Below are 22,116 nucleotides of genomic sequence, written 5' to 3'. Positions count from 1 at the left end.
ACAAAGGAGATTAAAATTGGATTTTAGAAGAAAAAAAAATCTGATTACAGGGTTGTTAAAGCCTCAAACCAACAAACCTCCTAAGACTTCCAGACTGATCTCATGAGAAATTTCAATAGTTTCATCAAGATTGGTCTTACAGAAAAGCCCAGGCTGCAAGGGACCTTGGAGAATCATCTAGTCCAAGCTCTGGTGGGAAAGGGAGCCTGGATGAGATTATCAAGCACCCTGTCCTGTCATGTCTTGAAAACCACCAGTGATGTGGACTCCATGTCCCTGGGGAGGTTGTTCAGTGAATGATGGTTCTCAGTGTAAAAAAAAATTCTTTTTTATGTCCAGATGAAACCTCTCCTGATGCAACTGGTACCTGTTGCCCCTTTTCTTCTCCACAAAGAGAGAGGAGGTGCCATCCCCTTTGTGGGTGCCCTTTAAGTACAGGGAACACTGTGCTGAGGTCTCCCTAGGGAGCAGGGACCAAGCTCCTTCAGTCTTCCATGGAATAATCAATTTTCCAGATCTTTGCTCACCTCCCTGGGCTTTTCAGCCCCTTTCCAAATTGCTTTGTCCTTAAGAAGTGACCAAACCATGGCCACCTCTGGCTACCTCCACAGCATCACAGATGGAACTGTTGCCTGTGTCTCCTGCCACCTTACTGGACACAGATCCATCAGGGATCTCCTCAGGGCTGGGTCCTCCTTCCCTTCTCCTTGAAGGAGATGTGTTTGAAGGCCATGCTAAGCTGTCATGTGCCTCTGTCAGGGTTTAACACTGTCCTGGCAATTAAACCAAATAACAGATGCTCTCTATTAATTCCCTTCTCCTCCCTGATAAAGAAAGGAGAGAGAATAAGGGAGAGAGACTGATGGGTTGGAAACTGAACTACACAGCTTTGATGACAAAATGGAAAAAAATTTACTAAATCTATACAAATATACAGGAAAATTGATCGCACATTCCTCCTCCCTCTTTCCCCCAATAACTCTCACGTCACCACCAAGGCTGCAGGGCAGCCCTGGGAAAATCCAGGCTGGAATCCTGGAGTCAGCAGCAGTTGGGAGCTGGAGGCAGGAACACACAGATTGAGGCTGGGATGGATCAGGAGCACAGGCAGAGGAAGGGATGGGATCCTCCCAGGATGCCCAAGCAAAGAGGGACAGGGGAAGAAGGGGAAGCAGGAAGGGGTTTGACCCTGGTGATCCCTCCAATTTATCCTGAGGATGAGGTGGATGGGATGGAATCCTCTGTTTGGTCAATTCTGGCATCTATTTTGTCCCTTCCTCCCCAAAGGAGGGCTGCAGGTGGGATCTCTTTATTCCTTCTGGAGGGCAAAATGTTGCTCAGAGCTGAGCAGTGTCCCTGGTTCTGCACCCCAGGCTCCAGCTGGAACTATAACCATGGAGTGGGATCAGTCCCAGCAGCAGCCACTGCCTGAGAAACTTGCTGTTCATTTCAGCAGTGCAGCTGCTTACAAGAGACTGAGCTGAAAGCAAAAGCAGGAGACAGAAAATTCCCTTTATCCTGGCCCAAACCAGGACAGCGCCTAATGCAAACTTGCCTGGAAAGATCATGCCACGCTATTTAAAAAAAATAAAAAAATTAAAAACTATTATTATTCATTACATTGAGAGCAGTCCTGAGGAGAATAACTTGGGGGTATTGGTTGATGAGAAGCTCAACAGGAGCTTGGCAAAGTGCTCTGGCAACCCAGAAACCAACCATGTCCTGGGCTGCATCACCAGCAGCGTGGCCACCAGGGCAAGGGAGGGGATTCTCCCCTTCTCCTCCTCTCTGGTGGGATCCCCCCTGCAGTGCTGGGTCCAGTTCTGGGGTTCCCAACACGAGAAGGCCATGGAGCTGCTGGAGTGAGTCCAGAGGAGGCCATGGAGATGCTCAGAGGGTTGAAGCAGCTCTGGAGCCAGGGGGAGAGAGTTGGGGGTGTTCAGTCTGGAGAAGGCTCCAGGGAAACCTTAGAGCACCTTCCAGTGCCTGAAGGGGCTCCAGGAAAGCTGGGGAGGGATTGCTACAAAGCCATGAAGTGACAGGATGAGGGGGAATTGTTCCAAACTGGAAGAGGGAAGATTTAGATGGAGTGTTAGGAAGAAATTCTTTCTGTTGAAGGTGGTGAACCCCTGGCCCAGGTTGACCAAGGAAGCTGTGGCTGCCCCCTCCCTGACAGTGTCTCAGCCCAGGTTGGATGGGGTTTGGAGCAACCTGGGCTGGTGGCAGGTGTCCCTGCCCATGGCAGGGGGGTTGGAACTGAATGATTTTTAAATTTCCTCCCACCCAAAACCATTCCATAACTCTGTGATTTATATTTTGTTCTGCATATGATCTAACATAAAATACTAACGAAAATGGGGGGGATTTGGGGGAGCTGATGGACCTGAGCCCCTGACCGCCGTTTACCAGCGTGGCGGACCAGGCCGCAGGCGCCATGTCAGGCCGGCGTTCCCATGGCAACAGGAGGCCTCCTCCCTCCCCCTATGGCCGCCTGACCATAGAGCGCGGCCTCCAGGAGGCAAGAGCGGACGCTCCCTGTGGCGCCTCCCTGTGGCGCTTCGCGGGCGACTCTGTGGCTTCTCTTCCGGGTTGCGCCTACGGCGGTCGCTGAGGCTCAGGCGGCGCCATGGCGGCCCATCTGAAGAAGCGGGTTTATGAGGAGTTCACCAAGGTGGTCCAGGTAATGCACGCCATGGGGCCGGGACGGGGGGGGTACAGGTTCTGTGAGGCGGGTGGAGCTGCGGGAAAAGCCACCGGCCTCGCCCGGGGCCTCGCCTGGTGGAGGCCTCAGGGCCGGGGCGGCCCTTGAGGGGCTGGGGAGGAGCGGGAGGGGCTGGGAGGTGTCTGCAGGGAAAGGGAGGGTGCTCCCTTCTGGACGGGGAGGAAAAGACCTGGGAAGGGGACTTGGTTTCCCTCAGGCCGGGATGGGGAATGGCAGAGAGATGGTCGGCTGCGTTGGGATGGTGGGGTTGGGAGAAGTTGTGCTTGCTCTGGGCTGGAAGGGTCTAGAGAACAAGTTTTATGAAGTCCAGCGGTGAGAAAAGGATGCTGAAGGGAAACCTTCTTGGTCTCTGCAGCTGTCTGAGGTGAGGGTCAGTGTCTTCTCCCAAGTAATAAGGAATAGGTCAAGAGGAAACGGCCTTGAGTGGCACCAGAGGAGGCTTAGGTTGGATATTAGGAGAAAATTCTTCACCAAATGGGTTGTCAGGCCCTGGCATGGGCTGCCAAGTCCAAGTCACCATCCCTGGAGAGATTTAAAAGACAAGAGATGTGGTGCTGAGGGACACAGTTTAGTAGAGGCCTTGGCAGTGCTGGGTTAAATATTGGACTTGGTGATATTAAAAGTCTTTTCCAGTCCAAGTGATTCTGTGATTCCATCATCTGCCCTGGGCTGGGGTGGGGAGAGCCAATGGAATGGGAATGTTTCCTGGGGCCAAGGTCTACCTGGGTGGGATGGGAGCTGCCCAAGAGGGCTGGAAATCTGCTCCTTGTCAAGAGAGCTGACAGAGAGGCCAGTGGCTGCCATGGGGGGGCCAGGATCTCCCTCAGGCTTGGTGCTGAGGCAGTGTTCACTCTTGGGGTGGAGTGGGTCAGGATTTGCTCAGTGTTCCTCAGCAGCTGCCCCTCTGCCCACAGCAGCAGCACGAGGATCTCTCTGCTAAGAAACTGAGGCTGACCAAGCCCAGCAAGTCAGCAGCACTCCACGTCGACCTGTGCAAAGCCACCTCCCCTGCAGATGCCTTGCAGTACCTGCTCCAGTTTGCCAGGAAACCTGTGGAAGTGGAGAGTGTGGAAGGGGTGGTCAGGATCCTGCTGGAGCACTATTACAAGGTAGTGAAGCTGGGAGCCAAGCATGCTTCCAAAAATCCTCTTTCTGCTCTTGTTTTCTTGGGGTTGGATGTGGAACAGAGTCACAGGCTCCTGGTTCTGACTCAGTTGCTGGAAGCCCTGGGGCAGTGGTCCTGTGGTCCTTGACCCAACTGATTCCTGATGGTGTTACTGGGCCCCTTTGCTGCTGGTTTCAGGAGCCAGTGCCAGGGTTGTGACTGTGCTGTCCCTGCAGGTGGCCTGTGTCATTAGATTTACATTAATTAAACAACAGACAAAGATGGGAGAAGTTTTCCAGGGAACCTGGATGCCCAAAGCTCAACAACAACAAAAATTTTAACAGCAAAAATAACAAATAAATAAATGAAGTCACATGTGAGTTGTAGTATCCAGGTAGTGACCCTTCAGGTGGCTGAGGTTGGAAGGGACCTCAGAGCTCATCTCCTCCAACCTCCCTGCCATGGGCAGGGTCACCTCTCATCCAGACAAAGTTGCTCAAGGCCTCATCCAGCCTGATTTTAACACTTCCAGGTAGGAGACATCCAGTTCCAGAGTCTCACCACCCTCATCCTGAAGAACTTCTTCCTAGGATCCAGTCTAAACCTCTTCTTCTTCAGTTTCATAGAATCATAGAATCACAGAATTGGCTGGGTTGGAAGGGACCTCAGAGCTCATCAAGTCCAACCCTTGATCCACCGGTGCGGTTGCCAGCCCATGGCACTGAGTGCCACATCCAGGCTCTTTTGAAATATCTCCAGGGATGGAGAATCCACCCCTTCCCTGGGCAGCCCATTCCAATGTCTGATCACCCTCTCCATCAAGAAATTCTTTCTAATGTCCAACCTAAACCTCCCCTGGCACAACTTGAGACCATGGCCTCTTGTCTTGCTGAGAGTTGCCTGGGAAAAGAGCCCAACCCCCCCCTGGCTCCAACCTCCTTTCAGGGAGTTGGAGAGAGTGATGAGGTCTCCCCTGAGCCTCCTCTTCTTCAGGCTGAACAGCCCCAGCTCCCTCAGCCTCTCCTCATAGGGCCTGTGCTCGAGTCCCTTCACCAGCCCAGTTGCCTCCTTTGGACCTGCTCCAGCACCTCAATCTCCTTCCTGAGCTGAGGGGCCCAGAACTGGACACAGGACTCGAGGTGTGGCCTCACCAGAGCTGAGCACAGGGGCAGAATCCCTTCCCTGGACCTGCTGGCCACGCTGTTCCTGGGCCAGCCCAGGATGCCATTGGCCTTCTTGGCCACCTGGGCACACTGCTGGCTCCTCTTCAGCTTCCTGTCAATCCAGACTCCCAGGTCCCTCTCTGTCTGGCTGCTCTCCAACCACTCTGTGCTCAGCCTGGAGCTCCCCATGGGGTTGTTGTGACCAAAGTGCAGGACCCGGCACTTGGCCGGGTTTAAAACCCCTTGTTCTGTCACTGGTCACTCCTGTGAAAAGTCCCTCTCCAGCCTTCCTGTTCCCTTCAGGTGTTGGAAGGCAGCAATAAACAAAGTCCTTTTCTTGAGGTTGAACAATCCCAGCTCCCTCAACCTCTCCTCATAGCTCCTGGATCACCTTTGTGGCCCTCCCCTGGCCTCCAACAAATCTGTGTCCTTGGGATGGGGACACCAGAAATGGATGCAGAGGCTAAAGCAAAACTTTCTTGCACCTGACAAAGCTGCACTCTAGGCTGAAATATTTGTCACAGGTGTCCTTGTGCTATTCTGTCTCTCTTTACAGCTGAGCCTATTGTTTTTTTAAAACTTAAACTGCTGCTTAGAGCTTTAGTTTCTCTGTTTCTGTACTTTACTTCTTTGGGTTCTTTTCTGTTCCACATTTTTTCAGTGGGCCCATATTTTCATCACTGGAGTGGTCCCCACTCAAAAGAATGCCCAGCTTAATGCAAAGCTTAACCCAGCCCATTTCTTCTGCCATAAAGAAGCCTGTGGTTCCCAATCAAATAATTCAGTTTATTTGGGCTTGGGGTTTGTTTTGCAGCCCCCATTAGAAGACAGACTCTTAAATTTACAGATGAGGTCCCATTCTCAGTGTTACAGAAACCAGGGCTTAAAAAGCATCTCAGTCCTGTAGCAGACATTGTTTTAGTTAAGGAAAAAAAATTTCTAAAAAACTGTTTTCTTCAGAAACCAGAAAACTTGTGCTTGAGCTGATCATTCAGAATCCTGAATGGGAGGAGGTTGTATGATGATGTGTGTTTTCATATTGTCATCCTTCCATTTAAGGTGGTTTTCCAGCCTCCTGGTCCTCCCATCCCTTTTTATGATGACAGGACAGTCCCCAAACATTCCTGGTGGCCTCTGAAATGGATCAGAAAAAATCATCTGGCTTTTCCTTTTTCCTTTGTTTTCCCACCCATACTTCCCATGGCCTTGCAGGCACGTGCAGGGAATGTGTTGTGGGGAGTGTGGGGAAGCCCAGGGGTCAGGATCCTGCAAGTTGGTGACCTCAAAGAGTGTCCTGAGGTGACCCTGAAAATCCCTTCCTGACTCCTGAGGCTGCTCAGGACAAGGGGTCAGAGGCACCTCCTGGTGGTTTGGTCATGGAAAGAGCAGTCCTGAAAAACAGACCTGAAAACTACAAGGATAATTTTCTGCAATTTCTTGCTCACAACCCATTAGAAGGAGGGAGAAAATCCCCTCAGGGAGGGGAAGCTGCTTGCAACTTCAGAACCACACCACAGACATAAAAAGGCATTTTAAAGGCTTAAAAAGACCTTTTAAAAGTGTCTTTATGTGTCCTTTTCAGAATCATTGATCATGGGTTTCCTCTGGACTGAGGGAGGGGGTTGTCTGTTGATGAAAAAAAAGAGTGTGAGCAAACACCAGATATAGAAACACCACAATAGTGTGGAAATCCCTGCATCCTGCCACTGGTGTAAAGAGTCCAGTGTTGTTCAAGCTTATAATTTCCACTGAAAGAAATAATTTTCTGAAAGAAAAAAATGCTTCTCAGCTCACTTGAGAAAAACATTTACTCCCTTGGGTATTTTGTCACTTGGAAGGGGTGTGTGTGTGATCCTGAAGTCTCTCCAGAGCACTGCTGAAAGGTGTGAAGTAGGATTTGCAATATTTTTGCACATTTCTGCACCTCTGTGTTCAGCATTACACAACTGCTTGGGATGAACTGAGTATGAAATCCAAACTTCTTTTTGTCTTTCTGCCCTGCACTGGGTGTCCTTGGCAACAGGAGGAAAGAGCTCCCAGTTACAACCAGAAGTCCTGTGTGCAAACCCTGTAGAAGACCAAAAATAACTTTGAAATGCATGAACTTTTAAATATTTATTATTTATTCATTTTAAATGAATATTTTGAAGCTTATTTATGTAATTATCACCCGTGACAGCTTTTGCTGTTGCTTAAATGAGCAGATGTGTGCAGCTAAGGTGCTTCTCTTGTTATTTTTTAACCTTGCTGTGTTTGGTTTCTTTCTTTTGAAGAAGACTGACAGGGTTCCTGCCCCCCACCCTCTAGAGACACATTTGTTTTCTGTAGCTGCTGCTTAGCAGAGGTCAAGAGGCCAAAGTCTCAGTTCACCTCCTTAAATCCTCCTGTTTGTTCATTAAAAACCTGCAAGCATACATTTGAACTGAATTTTCATACATCAACACTGAATTTTCTGGCATCTTGGAAACCTGATTTAGTTAAACTTTACATTTTCAAAGAAAATGAAAGTAATTTTGATGAATTATGAATAAAAGAATGTACTGGAAGCTGCCCCATAAGTGTTCTTCTGTAGTTAATTTTTCTGTGGGGTGTGCTGTGTGTGTATGGAGGAGGAGCAGTAAAATTGTGCTGAATTAGGAATTGCTCCTGCCTGGGTGCAGTGTTTGATTCTTTCCAAACTGGAAAATGAACGAGGGTGTCTGTCATTTCCTTCCAGGAGAATGATGCCTCTGTAAGGTTGAAGATTGCTTCCTTGCTGGGTTTGTTATCAAAGACTGCAGGATTTTCCCCAGACTGCATTATGGATGATGCCATAAACACACTCCAGAATGAGAGTAAGTTTGGGTTTTCTTGATGCTGGAGATCAAGACAGGATCTTGAATTAACTTTTAAATTTTGAGGACAGTGGCAAGTCCCTTATGTCTGGAGTGAGTAAAATCTGGAAGTGGAAATTGTTGCTCAGAGTATTTATTTTTGATTTTTGGGAATGATGACAGACAACACCACGTTGTGAGGAGGAGAAAAATGTTCCTCAGGCCTGCCTGCTCTGTGCTTTTATATTAAGGGAGTGCAAAGTTTGCTTTTGCATCTGTGTGTCAGAGCTGTTGCCTCTGAAGCACTCAGTGCTGGAGAAGTCTTGCTCAAAGTGCAGTCTTGTTTGAAGATGAGTTTTTTTCTTACCAGAGTTTTTATCTCACCAGAGCTAATGCAAGCAGGCATTAGACCATTAGCACTGGATTTGTAGCAGACAGTGAAGTATAGGTTGTCTTTTTTATGACTTCTTTAAGGTCTGTTTTTTGATATTATGCTCTCAAGTTGGTATGTGCTTTACTTGATCTACGTGCTGTACTTGATGTACTGTGATTTTGGCTTAGTGTCATTTATAGAATAAAATAATGGTTTGGGTTGGAAAGGGGATTTAAAGCTCATCTAGTCCAGACCCCTGCTATGGGCAGGGACCCTTCCCACCAACCAGGTTGCTCCAAGCCCCATCCAACCTGGCCTTCAACACTTCCAGGGATAAGGCAGTTGCAGCTTCTCTGGGCAACCTGGTCCAGAGTCTCACCACCCTCATCTTAAAAAGATTTCTGGCATACCTAAGCCTCCCCTCTCTCAGTAACTGTTGCTCCATGTCTGTCACTACAGCCCTGGTACAAATACTCTCTCCTTCTTTCTTATAAGCCCCCTTGATGTAATGAAAGGCTGCAATAAGGTCTCCCTGGAGCATTCTCCAGGGTGAGCAACCCCCAGTCTCACAATCTTCCCTCATAGTAGAGGTGCTTCAGCCCTCTGACCATTTTTATGGCTTCCTCTAGAATGGGTCCAGTGGGTCCATGTCTTTACTGTGCTGAGGACCCCAGAACTGGACCCAGCACTGCAGGAGGAGTCTCACCAGAGTGGAGTAGAGGGGGGAAATCCCCTCCCTTGACCTGCTGGCCACACTATTTTTGATACAGCCCAAGACACAGTTGGCTTTCTGCTCTGCAAGTGCACATTGCTGGCTTGTGTCTCACTCCATCCACCAGTGAGTGCCTCCATGTCCTCCTTCACAGGACTCCTGTCAACCCCTCCATCCCCCAGCCCAGGAGCACCCCATCCCCCACCCCATCCCCATCCCCCAGGAGCACCATGCACATGACCTTGTTGAATGTCATGAGGTTGGCTTTGCCCACCTCTTGAGCCTCTCGGGGTCCTTCAGGAGGGTCTCCCTTCCCTCCAGCATGTTGACTGCACCACCCAGCTTTGTTGGGAAAGTTTCTGGAAGAAAACAGACATGTGAGCAATCCTGACAATTTAGCTCATTCTGGTTAAAGCTAAATAGCCAGGGTTGCTCACATGTCTGTTTTCTTCCAAAAACTTTCCCAACACAGCTTGGTTTTGTCAGCAAACTTGCTGAGAGTGCACTTGATCCCACTGCCCATGTGATTGATGTAGATATTAAACAGTGTTGGTCCCAGTACAGACATCCCTTACCACTGGCTTCTACTGGGACACTTAGACACTGACTAACTCCTTGGACATGATCATCCAGCCAGTTCCTTCTCCATCTAACAGTCTGTCTGTTCAAATCATCACTCCAGTTTAGAGGTAAGAATGTTGGGGTGCTCCAGTGAGCTAAACTTGAGTGGGCAGTGAAGGCTCTGCCCACAGGAGTGTAGCCAGCAGGTCAAGGGAGTGGGTTATTCCCTTTTGCTCAGCACTGGGTAGAATGCCACACCAAGTTTTGGGCTTCTCAGTGCCAGATAAGTGCCTGCTCTATGCCTTATTTTGAGTGCAAAGTTTGCTTTTGCATCTGTGTGTCAGAGCTGTTGCCTCTGAAGCACTCTGTGCTGGAGAAGTCTTGTTTGAAGATGAGGTTTTTCCTTACCATCCTGCAAGCTGTGTCAGCAGAGCTAATGCAAGCAGGCATTAGGCCATTAGCACTGGATTTGTAGCAGACAGTGAAGTATAGGTTGTCTTTTTTATGACTTCTTTAAGGTCTATTTTTTGATATTATGCTCTCAAGTTGGGATGCCACACCAAGTTTTGGGCTCCTCAGTGCCAGATAAGTGTTGCTAAGGTTGAGGGAGTTCCTCAGATGGCCACCAAGGTGGTTGGAGGCTGGAGCAAATGATGTAGAAGATGAAGCTGAACTTTTTCTGGCCTTTGAAAGAAGGCAGCTTCAGGAGGATGTTGCAGCCTGGATCAGCCTGTGGGTCTGTGGTTGGTGAGAGGCTCAGCAAAGCAGTACATGGCCTTTCCCTGTTTTCTTTTGCAGAATCCCATCAAGTCCTTGCTCAGCTGCTGGACACCCTGTTGGTGATTGGCACAAAGCTCACAGAGAATCCATCTGTCAGGATGAGGCTGGTAGAGGTAGCCTGCAAGGTAAAGTGGCCTCCCTGCAGCAGAAAACTTCTTATCACTGCCACAGAAAGAAAACACAGTCATTGTTTAAATTATATTAATTTTTCTCAACAAAATTTTACAATACTAACATTTTGTAACTGCTAGGACTTGTTGTTTCCAAGGGGTGACAGAAAAGAGCCCAGTTATGTCTGTTCTTCCCTTCAATAGCATCTGACAGATTCTTCCCATGGTGTAAGAAATAAGTGTCTTCAGTTAATTGGCTGTCTTGGACCAGTGGAAAAAGGTGTTGCAAAAGAAGCTGAAAGCCAGGCAGCCAAAGATGTCCAGAAGATAATAGGAGATCATTTTAATGACCAGGACCCTCGTGTTAGGACAGCAGCTATAAAAGCCATGGTAAGTGTTGCTGGTGCAGTGGAATAAACTGTTTTAGGTTGTGTAAAGAAGCTGGTAGGAGGCTGCCAACTAATCCAAAGAGGTTTGAGCTAGAGGTTATTTAATTAACTTTGTAAAAATCCACTTAGTGGATCAGAATTACCTGGAAAATAAGTGAGGTGTTGACATTTGAGATTAGTGTGAGATCTTGAAGAGCATTTTAGTGATTTGTAGTAACTGCTGTTTCAGCTAAAGCTGAGGAAGCCAAGATTATGTAATATTTTAACTATAGCAGTAATCAAGAAATGCAAGCAACTAAGTTTACTTAAAAAAAAAAGTGGTGAAAACTTAATCTGTGTCACTTAAACCTATAGTTATACTTTCTTCTGGCTTCTTTTTTTTTTCTGCAGCTTCAGCTTCATGAAAGAGGGTTGAAATTACAGCAGGCTATTTACAATCAGGTAAAGCCTTGTATTGATTTGTGTTTATTTTATACTTGTTTCCATATCTTGCTTTTTAAATTCTGTACAATGTGCTTTGAGAGGAGGGCACTGAACAGAGGTGGAGTATTGTGTACTTAGGGTGCTTGTATTCCTTATTGTCCTATGACAGTGGAAATAAAAATCTGTTTTGCATTTTGTTGTGCTTAAATGCACTAAAACATGTGGTTTGATTGGCTTATATTATTTATTGGGGGACATAATCATGGAAAGGGCAAGGAATTAGGTAATTATTCCTGTCATCTGACAGTTTTCAAGTCGTAAACCCTTGTTCATTGGAGCTTTCACTTGAAGCCTGTGTTGGTTATGTCAGAAAGGCTCTAGAGCTGAAGCCTGTATCAGTTTATTGAGTGTACAGGTTCCCATTTTGTGCTTGCTGCCCAGTCCAGGCAATTCAGGAGTTTTACAGCACATCCCTGATTGACTTTATTGAGGATTAATCTACCTGGTCAAACTGGGAAATACTAGGTAATGGACAGACAGGCTGAATTTTGTAGTCTGGCCTAACTGATTTCTGGTAAGGATCCTAAATCTTCTGTGGGGAGGGAATGACAGTTCAGGTGGGGATGTTTATGGAATGCTGAGCTGTGGATCTTTCTTTCAGGCCTGCAAGCTGTTGGCAGATGATTATGAGCAAGTCCGTAGTGCTGCTGTTCAGCTCATTTGGGTCCTCAGTCAACTTTATCCTGAAAGGTATGTGCTGTGTGCACTGGGACTCAACCTTTGGCACAGTAATCCTCCTAATCCTGAGAGTTTTGTGCTTGTCAGTCTCAGGAGTAGCTGTTAGAAAACTGCTGCATAGAGATTTCTGCTCCTTGGTAACACTGCACTGCTCTGGGTGAAGTTTTGGTTCTTGGCTGCACATCCATGGGAATTTACCATCATTGTTCCTTGCTTGATGCCATCCAGCATGGTATGGGATCAGTGCTCTGATTGATGTTTTTCCATCCTAGCATTGTCCCAATTCCTTCTTCTAATGAAGAAATTCGTTTGGTTGATGATGCCTTTGGAAAAATTTGTCATATGGTCAGTGATGGTTCCTGGGTTGTTAGAGTACAAGCTGCTAAGTTATTGGTAAGTTGCATTCTTTTCCTCTCTGAAAATAGTTCCTGCTACTTCACTTTTCATGTATATTTGAAAAGAAATGGGGGGATGTTTAAAAACTGCAGTGGTGAATTTCTAGCAAAATCCTGAGAAGAGAGAAATGAGAGAGGTTGAGGACACCCAAAAGTTCCTCTGTTCAACTCTGCAGTGAGTCTTCCCTTGAGTGTAGAGGGTTGGAGTATCTGAGAAAAGAACAAATACTTGGCAAAAAATTTCTTCCCCCTGCTGCTCCAGCACAGGACATAGAAACCAGCAGAACTCAAGAAAGAACATTTTAACCTCATCAGGAAAATAAAATGTTATGACCATCTTAAGTAAACTTCTTTAACATATGGTAGTGTCAGGCTTCCTATAAAGGTACAAGGATGAGTGGATGAGGTTGAACACCCTGTTGGGGTAACTCAGGAAATTCTGTGGTGTAATTTACAACATTCCTGTTGCTTCCTTTTGATATCTTGTTTATTTTTTTTTTTTCTTAAGGGTTCTATGCAGCAAGTGAGCTCCCATTTCTTAGAGCAGACCCTGGACAAGAAGCTCATGTCAGATCTGAGGGTATGTAAATGTTTGGGTTTGGTTTTACTGTGTGCACAACAGGTATGTTAATGCTGAATGTGCTTGTTCACCATGTCCTTGCCTCAGGGTGGTGGAGAGTTAATTGATGGTGACAGGTTTTCTTTTAGATTAAAGTCAATGAAGCAATTGCTAGTTTTAGATTTCATTAGCTGAGCATGTAATCAACAGCTCTAGGCTATTCAGGTTTTGCAGATGAGAGGTAAAGTTTGTGTTCTTCTGACAGCCTTTAAGCTGAAAGCTTTATTTATTGTGTTAAGAAAGATTGCACCCTAGTTTTAGGAGCAAGCTTGTGGAAAAGTCCTGCAAGATCCTACAAGGAGACCCAGACATTTCAAGGGACATGAGTAGCTACAAGCTGGGACCCCAAAAAACTTTTCAGTAAAACTCGAGCAAAACTTCTCAGTAAAACTCTTTCCTAAGCATCTTGCACCAAGTGTTTATTTTGATTTTTTTTTTTTCATCTGCAAAAGAATGATGAAGCTACAACTGCTAGAATTTGTGGGCTGCTTTGTAAAGTCCATTAAAGAAAGGTGCTGCATGTCTGTCATTACAGCTTGAGGAGAAAGGAGATGGGCTGGTGAGCTTGTCAAGTGAATAGCACATTTTACACCTTGCTGAACACAGTGCAGTGTTTAAAAATATTAAGTAAAGTATTAAGGTATTTAACTGCAGTTCATCAAGTTGAACTGCAAAGAGATAGCATCTGGTTTTGCAGATCAGTTTTTGGATGCTTAACTTGACAGGCCTTTGTCCTGACCCAGTTTGGCTGTTGTTATAATGGAGGTCTAAAAATATGCTAATTAAAATATACTACTTAGTGTAAATTAGAAACATTCATTTAAAAAATATATAAATAAATATTATTTTATAATTTTTTTTTTGCATTTGCCTGTCTGTCAGTGCCTAAGCTTGGAGCTACATCTATTTTCAAATCCAGTAAGATAATTCAGTGTTTTGTTCAGTCATCTTTAAAGTTTTAACTGGAAAACTTGTTTGGACAGAGGAAACGCACTGCACATGAACGTGCCAAAGAACTCTACAGCTCTGGGGAGTTTTCAAGTGGCAGAAAGTGGGGAGATGATGCTCCCAAAGAAGAAATTGATACAGGTGCTGTCAACTTGATTGAATCAGGAGCTTGTGGGGCTTTTGTTCATGGCCTGGAAGATGAAATGTATGGTAAGTGTTAACTTATTATGGAATGAGTAAAGGAGGAGGTATGTGCTGGCTAGTAAGCCTTGGGTTTTGGAGGTGGTTTTTGGGGCAAAATATCACTTGGCTGTAGTTGTTTGGGAATTTCTAACAAATCATGGGCTTCAGGGTGCTGGGGTTTTATTCCATTGTGAACTCCCAATAGAGCATTTGTTTAAAAAACTCTCCAGTGTTGTCCAGAATTTTGATAGAAAGTTCCATTGAGTATCTCAAAACAAATATCTCCCTATAAACAGTTAAGTTTTAGTAAAATATCTGGTAAGAAGTGGTTGCTTATGTCAGGTTTTTTTAATGTCTTAAATTTAACAACTGCATGTGGCTCTGAATTGGCAGCATTAGTTGCTGCTGTTTGAAATTGGTGTTTTCTCTTCAGAACAATTAAATTTTACAGGACTTGTTTAAAGCATGACATTACAAGGAACCTGTGTCCATGGAGCCCAGTAATCATTCCTCTTGTAAGCACAACAGCTTCCATCCTACCAAAGGTTGCAAGAATCAGTGGAGACAAACCCATTTATTTTTTTAAAATATTTCAGAATCAAATAACACCACCAAACAGAAGTTTTCATTTCCAACTCATTTTTATTCCATGGCAAATTTGTATCTTATCTGTTCCCAGCCAGGGGTAGGTTTCAGATTAAATAGTTGCTGCTTCTCTCAGGGCCTGGCTTCCCTAATGAGTTAATAGTTTTCATTTTGCAGAGGGATAAACAGGCTCCTTTTAGGCCCTCTTGCTATAAACATTTTCCTCTTGACCAGCTAGAATGCATTGCCCTTGGAAACTGGTGACTGGATCTGTCTGTCCTCAGGTACTTAAATTTCAGGTGAGGTCTTCCTTGCATCTTTAGCATATTTGTTGATAATTTTATTTCTTTAATGAAAATACCTGTGTCCTGAGGTCACATTTCCCTGTTCCTCAGTGCTCCTGCATTGGTGTCCTGTGATCTTCCTATGATGGACTTGGTGGCTGTGGTCTCTTTCCCCCAGATTATATCTGAGCTAATTTTTATTATAAAAAGGATGAATTCTGAGTGTCAAACTGGAACTCAGACATTCTTCATCTCTTGGGTTTGGCTGGAGCATTGACCACGCTGACAGCTGCCCTTCCCAAACCAAATTTCCCATGGCTAAATTGAAGATTCCTGTTTCCTAATGCTGTGAAGAACATCTGGTATTTGCCTAGAACCCTGAAAAGGTTGAGCTCTGAATGTTATTTCTGAATTTGCTTTTATTGTTACTGGGAGGAAGAGGCTAAGTCAGTAAGTAGAAAACCACCAAAACAAAAATATCAATGTAGGTTGTGTTGTAAAAGTTGGTTTGTTTTTCCATGACTCCTGCAGAGAAAAGCACATTTTCCTAGTACCTAAAAACTCTCCCCAAAGCTTGAAAAGGCAACTTTGCTTTTTTCTGAATAATAGTAAAAAAAAAAAAATATATTTAACTGGCTCAGTCCACTGACCTGTAAAACACATTCTCCAGTTTCTTGTGCCTTAGGTCTTGTGGCAGTGTGGTGCTAGTAGGGAATGTCAATAGAATGGACAGAGGGGGAATATACACAAATCTTTAAATAATGTAGAATTCTTCCTCCATTGCAGCATTTTTAAGCACTGCTGAGCTCTTTTCTTCCTTCCTTGCAGCACTGCTTCATTTCTTGAGTTCCATGTTGCAACTTCCATCTAAATTAGTGTGTTGGCTCAGGAAAGCAATATTGGCAAAATATTTTTCTTCTTTTAACATCTTGGTTTTAATGACCACAGAGACTTGTAGTTGGGACATAGCTTTCTTACTGAACAAGCAGGGGTCTCACTGTGTTTGCATCTTTCTGCTTAATCAGAAGCATCATGAATCAAATTTGTTCCTTTAAGAACAGTAGGCCTAAAAGCTACATGCAAATTCTAAGTAAATGTTTTCAAGATGAGCTGATTTGAATGAAAAATAAAAGTATAATTAAATAATGCTTGCAAGACATCAGAATAATACTTATTTATGTGCTGGGATCATAAAAATGTTATGGGAGCTAGGGAGGATGGCTGCAGGAAAAGAACTCTGTCTCCACTTCAGCTTGTGATATTTGGGTGTTATCAAATTCCTCCTGTGGTTTTCAGCATGAATACATACTGAGCACCTCTTGATGCTTTTTTGCTTAAATTATGAGTAATTTTAATAACTAGGTATCACCTTCTTCCTTTCTTTTGTGGAGTTCAAAGTCACGAACCAGGGGAATTTCATTGTGTTTACTGCTGAAATGCTGATGCTCTGGGGCTTTTCAGCAATTCATGAAGTGCTACGTAGCAAGCTGAAAACACAATGAGCTATTAAAACGTCAGGAAGAATAAAACAAGCAGAGTTTAATTATCTAAATTAGTTTGCCTAAGATACCAGCATTAATGCAGCACTCACAAAACACTCTATGAAATACGTGGTCTTTACCACTGGGTAGGAGACCTATTTTTCACCTATTTTTCACCCTCTGCAGGTGCTTGCAGGGTCCTTTGCTTCTCCTGCCCTTAGCCCAGTGCTTAAATAGTGTGAGGCCTGGCTGTTGGGTGCCATGCCCTGTTCATAGAATCATAGAATTGTCTGGGTTGGAAGGGACCTCAGAGATCATCAAGTCCAACCCTTGATCCACTCCCCCCGTGGTTCCCAGCCCATGGCACTCAGTGCCACATCCAGGCTCTTTTGAAATATCTCCAGGGATGGAGAATCCACCCCTTCCCAGGGCAGCCCATTCCAATGCCTGATCCCCCTCTCCATCAAGAAATTCTTTCTAATGTCCAACCTAAACCTCCCCTGGCACAACTTGAGACCATGGCCTCTTGTCTTGCTGAGAGTTGCCTGGGAAAAGAGCCCAACCCCCCCCTGGCTCCAACCTCCTTTCAGGGAGTTGGAGAGAATGATGAGGTCTCCCCTGAGCCTTCTCTTCTCCAGCCTCAACACCCCCAGCTCCCTCAGCCCTTCCTCACAGGATCTGTGCTGGATCCCTTCACCAGCCCAGTTGCCTCCTTTGGACCTGCTCCAGCACCTCAATCTTCTTCCTGAGCTGAGGGGCCCAGAACTGGACACAGGACTCAAGCTGTGGCCTCCCCAGAGCTGAGCACAGGGGCAGAATCCCTTCCCTGGACCTGTTCAACAGCACTGACACTGAAGTCCCTCCCTCTCTTTTCCATAGAGGTTCGGATTGCTGCGGTCGAAGCCCTCTGCATGTTGGCTCAGTCCTCCCCTTCTTTTGCTGAGAAGTGCCTGGATTTTTTGGTTGACATGTTTAATGATGAAATTGAGGAGGTGAGACTGCAGTCAATACACACAATGAGGAAAATTTCCAACAACATCACACTGCGGGAAGACCAGCTGGATACTGTGTTAGCTGTCTTGGAGGTAAGAAGTTCTTGAGTGGGGGAGGGAAATGCAATTTTGTTTGGGTTTTGAGGTGTTATAACTACAGAATGCTGTTCATAGAGTCACAGACTGGGTTGGGTTGGAAGGGACCTCAAAGATCATCTAGTTCCCACCTCCCATGGGAAGGGACACCTCCCATCAGACCAGGTTTCTTCAAGCCCCATCCAGCCTGGTTTTGGAACACTTTCAGGGATGGGGCACCCACAGCTTCTCTGGGCAACCTGGGCCAGGGTCTTATCACCCTCACAGGGAAGAATTTCTTCTTCCTATCTCATCTATATCTTTCCTCTTCCAGTTTAAGACCATTACCTCTTACCTGCCACTACGTGCCCTTGTTAAAGGATCCCTCCCCAGCTTTCTTGTAATTAGCCCCTCCTTCTGAGATGAAAGTTCATTGTTGGGTTTTTTTTTCCCTCTTCTTTGCACACCCCCAAAAGCTCCTAAGGTCTAGTAGCCTGTAATCTCCAGGACAACAGAATACTTCTCAAATAAGTGAATTTCAGATAAAAACTCTTCCCTTCCTCACTGTGCTGTTGCCTCATGTACATTTCCTTCTGTCTTGCTTTGTGGCCCAGCACTCTGCACCACTTTATGTTGAATACAACATCATTTGCTTCCTGTTTCATTTGTTCAGCTGCTTTGGCTACACCTTTGCTATCCAAGCTAAGGACATGGGCCTGAAGTTCTGGCTGTTCAGAGGATTTTTTGCCATGCCCTGCAGTATAGATTTTGCATTTCCCACCCAGTCAGTGCTCAGCCAGGTTCCTGGGCACAGTGTGAGTCAGCTGCTGGTCCTGGTTGATGGCTTTGATCCAGGAAGGGGAAGCAGTTCTTGCCAGTATTGAAAGAGTTGTCTCAAACTACTTCCTCTCAGACCTGATTTATTTTCTGAGTTACAGCCCTTGAGGCATGGTTGGGTTTTTTTTGGTTCTGCTGTATGTGGTAGGCAAGTCTCTGCTGCTCTTGGGTACTCTCCCAGCCTCAGGCAGAGGTGCAAATCAGCTGTTTCTCTGTGCTCTTTGCTTGACCCAGGGCAACAGTGGCTTCTTTCAGTTGTGCCCCAAGAAAAAGCAAACTAACCAGCCTATTCTATGTAACCAGTGCTGTGAAATATGGTCTGAATTTGCAAATGCAGCAATGAGTTTCAGGTGCCTGACATTTTTGTGTTGTTTCTTTACATCTGTTCAAGCTGGTGACTTGTGCATCAAGGCATAAAAAGGTTCTGGTTAAACTGGCTTTCTGTCTGTGCTGACATATGCATGAAGAACCATACAGGAATTATGGTTTATAGTGTAATTATTATCAGGTATATTATTATCACTGTATTATCAGGTGCTACGATAGCTGAATTGTGAGATTTATTAACTTTTTAATTGATTTGTCTGATTATGAAAAGTGCTTGCTTTCTGTAAAATCCATCTTCCAGCACCAAAATAAAGGATATCAAAAAAAGGCATTAACTTTGGTGCCTAAATTGGATCCAAAGGTGTAAATACAGAAATCTGGGTGCAGGGGTAACTTCTGTTTTCACCTCTCTGCTTTGGCTTTATCTGAATAAGTCTACCAGCTACTCCTTGCTTTTCTTATCAGCCTTTGGATTCTGCTTTCCCTCTTGTTCTTCACTTTAGCTTCTGATGAGTTGTTCTCCTCTCTGCTCCTTCACTTGTCTCTATAACCCCTCCAGTGCAACTCACCTGAAGGATTTTATCTCCATGGTCATTTTATTCCAGCCCTTGGAATATGTCTTTTGATCATAGTCTGCCTTCCAACACCAAAATAAAAAACAGCTGAGCAGCCCTGCTGGGTTTTCCTTCTGTGATGGGTTGTGTGTATTGGTTGTCATTTGAAAGCCTTTACAAAAGGACAGCTCTTTCTTCTTTTGTGTCAGACAGTGATGAATGAGCTGTTGATACTTAGCAAATTATAATTTGAAAAAAATAAATAAATACACCATTGAAACACATCCAGTTCTTGCATCCTGTCAAATTTTCACATTCTATCCCACAGTGCCACACAAATGCTGATAAAAAGGAAGCAGAATACATTGATATGGAATGGAGAGGTGGTTTTTGGCAGGAGGAATGTAATTAATGAAGCTGGAGTTCAGCCACAGCACTTCTAAAAATACTGCTTGGAGGCTGTATGAGCTCCTCTGTACAACATCACCCTGGCCTAAAAAATAAAATGGGTGCAGTGTGACTTTAAAATCAGTACTTTAGGGATCCCATAACAAAGGTCCTGACCAAAATTACAAAGGTGGGGGTTTTTTGTTTGTTTTTTTTTTATTCTCCATATATACATCTGTGGTTAGGTCAAATACCTTTATCCTATAGATGATCATTCTTAATCAAGTCTGTCCAGCCACTGACATCTCCTCAGGGCTTATGCAAACCCTTGGGAGATTTGGAGGTCCTTCATGTGTTGGAAAGATAAAAGGCTTCTCTGAAGAAGATAAAGCAAACTTTGGTGGTTTTTCTGAGTTACTCAGTGCCTTCCTCTTCTATTACCGTCCATACCTTAGGGTACAACATCACCCAAACCAAAGAGTGATTTTTCTCTGCTTGGGAAGGTCAGCAGTGAAGCAGTTCCCATTCCTTCCAGGAAATGAAGCACATGGGTGGATGGGAGAAGCAGGAGTTCCCTGGGCTGATCTGTGCTTAGCTAGAACTAGAAATGCCAGTGGTTTTTTGGGTGCCTTCAGTACTAATTCAGTCAAGGAACAGAAACTGCTGCCTTTAAATTAAATCTGTCTGCAGGCACATCTTTCAGTTCTCAGTGTCTGGGTTGGTTTTTGGTTTTTTTTTTTTTTAGGATTCCTCAAGAGACATTCGGGAAGCTCTTCATGAACTGTTGTGTTGTACCAATGTCTCAACTAAAGAAGGAATCCATCTTGCACTGGTGGAGCTGCTGAAAAACCTGACCAAGTATCCCACAGACAGAGAATCCATATGGAAGTGAGTGTGTGTTCAGTGTCCTTATGTGTTTATTTTCCTCTTTTTTTTATTAATGGAGGTGTTAGACAAATACTAAGCAAGTTAAGAAGGGAACAGGTATTGCAGGTGTAGAGTCCTCTGTTCTATAACTATTTTGAATAATGGCTGTGCTAAGCATTGTACATATTATATAGAAACCCCTAGAAAGAGCCCACTACTGCAGGCACTCAGAACATTCCCAAAGAAGATAAATTCAGTCTTGAGTTTAAAACACCATCTTTTCTATGGGACTAATGTTTTATGCTTGCTTGACACTGCATTAAACAGTAAGTATTGAACAGGAGTGGGCTGTATCAGTTGTGACAAGTGGGTTGGCTGTGTGGCATTGTGTTGTTAGAGAGACTTCTTCTGTCTGACAAAAAATGAACATCTGTGTGGGGTGGTTTTGGTTGTTTGATGGAAGCAACAAAGGAGCTGATGCTCGATACATGGTTTGAGATGGAATTCCTGAGTGTTACTTGAAACAGTTTATTTTAGTCTGCTTTGTAAATTTCCAGTACACTCTTAGATTGGTTTTGGAGTTTGGTGGAGTTTGGGATTTTTTTGTTTTGTTATTTGGTTGGGTTTTTACCTCTTCTTAATTTCTGAAATAAAAAATGCACTCGTTTGTTAGTGTTGAGTATGAAAACTTTATTTGGTTTGTGTAGCTCCAGGTGTTAAGTATTTCTTGGACAGTTTAAATAAGCAATTCTTATTACTGCTTGCTTTTTCAAGCTGTCCTCTCAATTTTCTTGGATCCTGTCAAACATCAATGCAAATATTCTGCCATGTAGAGACAGCAGGCTTGGACAGTAGTATTGTGATGCTGACCAACACCTCAAATTACCATAAAGTAATAATGCTTTAAAATGTATTTTGCAATGTACATGTTTACTAAGAAATATTTCAATCTGTGTATTTTCAGATGCCTGAAGTTCCTGGGGAGCAGGCATCCCACTCTGGTGCTTCCTTTAGTCCCAGAGCTGCTGAGCACACACCCATTCTTTGACACTCCAGAACCAGACATGGATGACCCAGCCTGTATCTTTTTCATGAAGCCACTTGATCATTTTGACTCCTAATAGATTTTATTTGTGTTTTTCTGATGCTCACCTTTGTTATGCCATTCCAACAGTAGCAGACAATCCTGCAGCTATTTCTGAATCTCTCTGCCACTTAGTTTTATAACTCAGCAAGTGATGGAATAGCTGTTACCTGGAGCCATCTTCCTAAATACCAGTGTATAATTGGTCATTTTTTTCATGATGAATAATCTGCTTATCAAGAAATTTATCAAGATTCAGGCTTTGTAGATGAGCCTTTTGATGTGAAAAACTTTGTCTAGTTTGCACTGATCAGGATGCTTTAGGTTTTAATTTAGAAAGACTGGGTTTCCTTGTGTGTTTTCTTTTTAAGTAAAACTTCTATCCTGACTGCTGTCCTGTCTCTCAGTGCACGAGTGGCTTGCTGTAAATTTATCCCCCTTTTTTTTTTAATAACTGAAAATTCTTACATTCATGTGAGCACTTCTAGTGCTTCAAAATACAAACTGTCATTGTTGTATCATTATCCTGAGCAGCAGGAGATGCCTTGGAAATGCAAAATACCATTTTTCCATTGTTCATTCTCTGTGCTTCCCTTCTGTGTGGTGTCC

General features: G+C 44.6%; 1 protein-coding gene across 2 annotated transcripts in view; it reads left to right on the top strand.

The window, feature by feature from the left end:
* The first annotated feature begins 2,541 nt into the window (after positions 1-2,541).
* The window catches only part of INTS4 (integrator complex subunit 4), a 38,193-nt gene continuing 18,618 nt past the window's right edge, over positions 2,542-22,116 (top strand). The window contains exons 1-13 of one of the 2 annotated variants that reach the window (XM_071769077.1): positions 2,542-2,680; positions 3,637-3,831; positions 7,707-7,824; positions 10,248-10,354; positions 10,544-10,729; positions 11,119-11,169; positions 11,813-11,901; positions 12,162-12,282; positions 12,793-12,864; positions 13,887-14,061; positions 17,264-17,469; positions 20,302-20,444; positions 21,388-21,503. In XM_071769077.1, the coding sequence (XP_071625178.1) occupies positions 2,627-2,680; positions 3,637-3,831; positions 7,707-7,824; positions 10,248-10,354; positions 10,544-10,729; positions 11,119-11,169; positions 11,813-11,901; positions 12,162-12,282; positions 12,793-12,864; positions 13,887-14,061; positions 17,264-17,469; positions 20,302-20,444; positions 21,388-21,503 (1,633 nt within the window). In that variant the 5' untranslated portion in view covers positions 2,542-2,626. The remainder of the gene's footprint in view (positions 2,681-3,636; positions 3,832-7,706; positions 7,825-10,247; positions 10,355-10,543; positions 10,730-11,118; positions 11,170-11,812; positions 11,902-12,161; positions 12,283-12,792; positions 12,865-13,886; positions 14,062-17,263; positions 17,470-20,301; positions 20,445-21,387; positions 21,504-22,116) is intronic. The other variant, XM_071769164.1, reaches the window with a different exon arrangement.

The sequence above is a fragment of the Heliangelus exortis genome, chromosome 1 (genome assembly GCF_036169615.1).
Source record: "Heliangelus exortis chromosome 1, bHelExo1.hap1, whole genome shotgun sequence".
In the NCBI taxonomy this organism is placed as follows: Eukaryota; Metazoa; Chordata; class Aves; order Apodiformes; family Trochilidae; genus Heliangelus; species Heliangelus exortis.
The sequence above is the reverse complement of the archived record's forward strand: the minus strand, read 5'-3'. Positions and strand labels throughout refer to the sequence as shown.